The sequence below is a fragment of the Chrysochloris asiatica genome, unplaced genomic scaffold, assembly GCF_000296735.1.
Source record: "Chrysochloris asiatica unplaced genomic scaffold, ChrAsi1.0 scaffold00006, whole genome shotgun sequence".
NCBI lineage: Eukaryota > Metazoa > Chordata > Mammalia > Afrosoricida > Chrysochloridae > Chrysochloris > Chrysochloris asiatica.
The window spans coordinates 14282167-14288605 of record NW_006408524.1 but is presented as its reverse complement, the minus strand read 5'-3'; the positions used below and the strand labels follow the sequence as shown (position 1 = coordinate 14288605).

At 35.6% G+C, this 6439-nt stretch overlaps 1 protein-coding gene across 3 annotated transcripts in view; it reads left to right on the top strand.

The window, feature by feature from the left end:
* SEPT7 (septin 7) overlaps positions 1–6439 on the top strand; it is a 121328-nt gene that overhangs the window by 50525 nt on the left and 64364 nt on the right. For all 3 annotated transcript variants that reach the window (XM_006832136.1, XM_006832134.1, XM_006832135.1), the window contains one exon: positions 5687–5793. In XM_006832136.1, coding sequence (XP_006832199.1) covers positions 5687–5793 — 107 coding nt within the window. The remainder of the gene's footprint in view (positions 1–5686; positions 5794–6439) is intronic.

The following is a 6439-nucleotide window of genomic DNA, read 5'->3' as shown; positions in this document are numbered from 1 at the left end:
TCCAAAACAGATTTGTGTGTTCTGCTGGCAGTTCAGGGTACATTCATTCTCCTTTGGTCTTTCTTACTCAATGTCCAGCTTTCAGATGCTTATGCAGTGATTGAAAATACTGTGACTTAGGTCATCCACACCTTAGTTTTCAAAGTGACTTCTTTGTTCTTAACACTTTAAAGAGGTCTTTTCAAGCAGATACTATATTGTGTAAAGAGACTAATCGTTAATTACAAAACAGTTTGTAGTTTTAGAACTCTAGAATTAATAAGTATTTACTGAATTTGCTGGATTTCCTTTTTTAATGAGATGTTATAAAATCTAGAGATCATAAAATACCTTGATGTTTATGTCCTACATATTAGTTTATAATGTTTCATATTGCTATAAGAATGTTTTTATTCACAATTTGGAAGTATTTTCATCCTGTGGATCTCCCATTCCATGTTCAGCCCATTATACTGAATTCTAAACTGCTTCTTGGTATGTTTCTTACATTTCCTTGTCCTATATGAAATCTGATCCTTTGAGGACTTACAGTTTATAATTATAGTATGTAATTATTTCAAGGGGAAGCTTTGTACTCTCTCTTGAAGTCTCAAGGCAGGGAGAAGAGAATGTTTGTTGCCTTTCTTTTTCTGCTTCAGTTTTTTTGTTAAAAGTTCTTGATCCTCTGGCATTCTGTAAGTCAGAAAGGAATAGAAGTCACTTTGGTTCCCAATAATTTGTTATAAAAATAAAATGGCAAGTTCTAATCAATAGGAAGGAATAAGTAATGTCTCTTAATTTGGGCTTGTAACTCATTGTTTTTGAGCCTAAAGAAAGAAATGTTTTGATCTTCATGTTTCTTTGATTCTAAGATAGTGATCTACTTTGAAACGTATAATCCATTTGATTTAGGAGAGTTAAGAGATAGTAAATGAACAAATCAGTTAGATTATAACAAATTGTTTTTCAGAAATGTTGATGGTGAAATGAACATCTCAAAAGAGAAAATTAAGCAGTTGTTCTAAAATTCTAGTAAGAAGTTTGACTTGCTTAGCGTTAGCTTGGAAATAGCTATAAATAATCTAGAAATGGGTCCAGACATAAATGTGGAGATGAGAACAGTTATTAAACTTGAGCAATGTTGAAATGAACTCTGAAATCATAACTCTGAAGTTACCTTTCCATTATTCAGATGACACCCTATGTTATATGTAGTATTTACTTGGAATGAGATTAATGAAGTCATCTGATAGGATAATATCCATATACCTACAAGTGAGACCAGTTGACACCACTATTATTCACATTTATGCACTAATCACTACAACCAATTATGATGTTATTGAAGAATTTACAAACTTCTTCAGTCTGAAATTGATAAAAAATGCAATCAAAATGCATGGATAATTACTGGTGATTAGAATGTGAAAATTGGAGACAGTGGAAGGACCAGTAGTTGGAAAATAGGGTCTTGATGATAGAAATGATACTGGAGACTGCATGAAAGAATTTTGTAACAATGGCTTGTTAATTGCAAATACCTTTTACAACAACATAAAAGACAACAAAACCTCACCAGATGGAATATACAGGAATCAAATTGACTACATCTGTGGGAAGAGACAGTGGAAAAAGTCAGTATCAGCAGCCAAAAAAAGGCTAGGGGCAGACTGTGGAACAGACCACCGACTGCTCAGATGCAAATTCACGCTGAAGCTGAAGAAAATTAAAATAAACTCCACGAGAGCCAAAGTAAGACCTTGAATATATACTACCTGACTTCAGATGCATATTAGACAATAAATACCAGAAGAGTTGTGGAATGACGTCAAGAACATCATCCATGAAGAAAGAAACGAGAGAAAGAGAGAAAACATCAAAATGCATGCTAGAAGAGACTCTGAAACTTGTTCTTGAGGGTTGTTGTTGTCATTCTTAAGTGCCATCCAGTTGGTATCAACTCAGAGACCCAGTATGGGGTTTCTGAGGAGTGACTGATGAATTTGAACTGCCGATCTTGGGGTTAGCAGTCCAGTGGTTATCCTACATCTCCACAATAGGCTCTTTGGGTAGAGAAACTTAAAGAAATTGGAAGAAAGGAGGAAGAAAAAGATAAAGAGAAAAATTCCAAGAGCAGCTCAAGAAGACAAAATAAAGTATTATAGTGAACTGTGCAAAGATCTAGAGTTAGAAAAACAAAAGGTGAAGAACCCATTCAACATTTCTGAAGCTGAAAGAACTGAAGAAGAAATTCAAGCCTCAGGTTGCAATATTGAAGAGTTCCATGGGCAAAACATTGAATGATAAGAGAGAGTATCAAAAGAAGGTGGAAAGTATACACAGAGTCACTGTACTAAAAATAAATGGTTGATGTTAAACCATTTCAAGAGGTAGCAAGTGATCAAGAGCCAATTGTACTGAAGGAAAAAGTATAAGGTGCACTGAAGGCATCAACAAAGAATCAGACTCTGGAAATGGATAGAACACAAATTGAAATATTTCAACAACTAGAGACAGCACTTAAGACACTGCCCCATCTATGTCAAGAAATTTGGAAGACAGCTACGTAGGCACCTGATTGGAAAACATCCATATTAGTGCTTTTTCCAAAGAGAGATGACCCAATGGATTTTACAGAAATCATTGGACAATATAGTTAATATCACATACAGGTAAAATTTTGCTAAAGATAGTTTTAAAATGGCTGGAACAGTCTGTTGGCAGCGAACTGCCAAAAGTTCAAGCCAGAATTAGACAAGGATGTGGAATGAGGAGGATCCATTGCTTATGTCAACTAGATCTTGGCTGAAAACAGAGAATACCAGAAAGATGTTTAGCTGTGCTTTATTGACTATGCAAAGACTTTCAACTGTGTGGATCATTACAAGCTATGGATAACGTTGTGAAGAACGGGTATTAAAGAACACTTCATTGTGCTCTTGAGGAACCTGTATATTTATTGACCAAGAGGCAGCTTTATAGTACAGAACAAATAGACACTGAATGGATTGGAATCAGGAAAAGTGTTTGCCAGGCTTGTGTTCTTTCACTATACTTATTCAGTCTATATGCTGAGCAAATAATCTGAGAAGCTGGTTTATAAAAGAAGAACATGGCATCAGGATTGAAGGAAGACTCATTAATGACCTGAGATATGTAGATGATACAGTCTTGTTTGCCAAAAGCAAAGAGAGCTCAAAATACTGACTGATGAGCATCAAAAACTACAGCATTCAGTATAGGTTGTACCTCAACGTAAAGAAAACAAAAATCCTTACAACTGGACAAATTAGTAACATCTTGATAAAAGGAGGGGGATTTTGAAATCATCAAATACTTAATTTTGCTTGTGTCCTTTATCAGTACTCATGGAAGCATCAGTCAACAAATCCAGCAGTGCATTGTGTTCAGCAAATTTGTTGCACAAGACCTCTTTAAAATGTTCAAAAGCAAAGTCCTCATTTTGAGGACTAAGGTGCCTCTTACCACGGTATTTTCAAGGTGCTGTGGAATAATGCACTGGACCACAGGGTTGATTTGAACCACAAAGCCAGCATTTCAAACTCAAAAGCTGCTCCTTGAAACCCTAATACAGGATTGCTATGAGTTGGAACCGACTTGACTGCACTTAACAGCAACAACAACATATGCATGTGAAAGTTGGACAATGAATGAGGAAGACCAAAGAAGAACTGATGGATCTGAGTTATGATGTTGGGTAAGAATATTAAAGGTAGCATGAACTGCCAGAAAAAATAAAACAAATCTGTGTTGGGAGAAGTACAAAGTTCTTTTTAGAAGACAGGATTCTGAGACTTTCTTTCTCTAACTTTGGACATGTTATCAGGAGGGACCAGTCTCTTGAGAAGGACATCATGCATAACATAAGGCAGCAATACTAAATGGTTTAAAATCATCGAATGGTTGTATCCTTTCACTGTACTTAATTCAGTCTGCATTCTCAGCAAATAATCTGAGAAGCTAGATTATATGAAGAAAAACATGGCATCAGGATTGGAGGAGGACTTATTAATAACCTGTGATATGCAGGTGACACAACCTTGCTTGATTGGAACAGAGGGTGCTTGCAATACTTACTGATGAAGATTAAAGACTACAACTTTCAGTATGGCTTGCACTTCAGTGTAAAGAAAACAAAAGTTCTCACAATTGGAACAATAAATAGCATAGTAAATGGAGAAAAGGTAGAAGTTGTCAAGGCCTTCTTTTTGTTTGAATGTACCCTATCCACTCATGGAAGCAGCAGTCAAGTAATCAAATGATGTATTGAATGTGGCCTACATTCTTTTCCTGAGTTTTTCCATCTTTTCTTTCTGAAACAGATTCCATATCTCACACATTACTTTAAAACATTTTTTTTTTCTTTTCATTTTAGTCCTCTATAATTTGTATTCCGTTCATAATGGAAAGTTAATTCTACATAAATCTCACATGAGATTTTCATACATGCATCTTAATACTTTTTTAAAAAATAAGTTGATAAGCTTTGGGGAGATCAATCTGAGAGTGGTTATCAAAATTGTATATTCTTTGAATCCAGAATTCTATTCCTGGGAATTTATCTGACACGTAACTAAAGCTGTATACAAAGATATGAGTAAATACAGGTAACAGTATATTTATATAGTGTTTACTGTAAAATTGTGTATGTTTTTGCTATAGTTAAGTGCCGTCTAGTCGTTTATGACTCAAAGCCACATTATATAGCGTTTCCAAGGAGCGCTGGTAGGTTTGCACCACTGACTTTGTGACTAGCATTCCAGTGCTTAACCTACAGCACTATATAGGACTCCTACGTTTTGTATTTTGTTGTTGTTAAGTGCTGTTGAGTCAGTTCTGACCCTTAGCAACCCTGTATAGCATTTCTAAGGATTGGCTGGTGAACTTGAACCGACTTTGTGAATCAAACCAACTTAGCAGTCCAGTTCATCAACTCACAGCACCACAACAGGACTCCATATTTTGTATAGGAGAAAAAAATTCAAAACAACCTTCGTATACATTATCATTACTAGGGAAGGGTTGACTAAATTTTAGTATGTCTTTGTTCTTGTAGTATGTCAGCAAATCATTTCCAACTCTTAACAAACCTTTATAGGATTTCCAAGAAGCAGCTGGTGGTTTTGAACTACTGGCCTGGTGGTTAGCAGTTCAGTGCTAACTCTCTGGGACTCCAATATGTCTATAGGATGATTATAATGATTAGCATATGGGCCAGCCCATTGACAAGTATTTATGCTAGGTGCATTGTGATGTGTTTTTCTTCTTTCTACCAGCACGTTTCTGCTTTTCATAGTTGTGTGATATTTTTGCTTTCGTTAGTCATTATGGTCTAAAATATCCATCTATCTTTATATACTTTTACTTTTGAATTTTTCTTAATAACTGACTTTGAACTCTGAGAATAAGTTGCAGTTAAAATGGGCATTATCAGATTATATTAGATAAACTTACTTTAAAATTGTAGAATTATAAAACTTAAAGGTCTACCCCTCTTATTTGATAGTTTAAATAGGGCAGAGAATTTATTCTAGTAGAAATACTTTATATTTTTATGCTATTTACTTATCTCACCAAGAAGTACTTAAAAAAAACCAAAAAACAAGTTTGAATATAGCATTGGCTAAAATGTTTTAAATGGGCAAAGAAGCTAGGTTTAACAGATATTTTACTCTGTTTCTTGTAGGTGAATCTGGATTGGGAAAGTCAACGTTAATCAACTCATTATTCCTCACTGATTTATATTCTCCAGAGTATCCAGGTCCATCCCATAGGATAAAAAAGACTGTACAGGTATGTGTTATTAGTATTGTTAACTTATGATGAAGATAGAGTAATGTTAACACAAAAAAAACTCATGCTTTAACTTGTACTATAGTTTCTATGGGTGACTTCAGAAAAATAAAACCAGCCTATTTTCTAAGGAGAAATATATTTTGATCAGAACCTTCGGGATTTGTCCTCAGGACTCTCGTAGAAATAACATTGTAATGTTGTTGTTGTTAGGTGCCATTAAGTCAGTAACGACTACTAGCAACCCTATGCACAAAAGAACGAGCCACTGCCCGATCCTGGGCCAACTCACAGTTGTTGCCACGCTTGAGCCCCCTGATGCTGCCACTTTGCCAATCCATCTCGCTGGGGGTCTTACTGTTTTTCTCTGACCCTCCACCTTCCCAAATATGATATTCTTCTCCAGTGACAGTCACTCCTGACAATGTGTCTGAAGTATGAGAGACGAAGTGTGGCCATTCTGGCTGTATTTCTTCCAACAGAGATCTGTTTGTTACTTTGGGAGCCCATGGTATTTTCAGTATTCTACTCTAACACCATAATTCAAATGCATTAATCCTTCTACAATTTTCCTTATTCACTGTCCAACTTTCGCATGTATATGAGGTTATTGAAAATACCATGGCTTGGGTCAGGCTCACCTTAG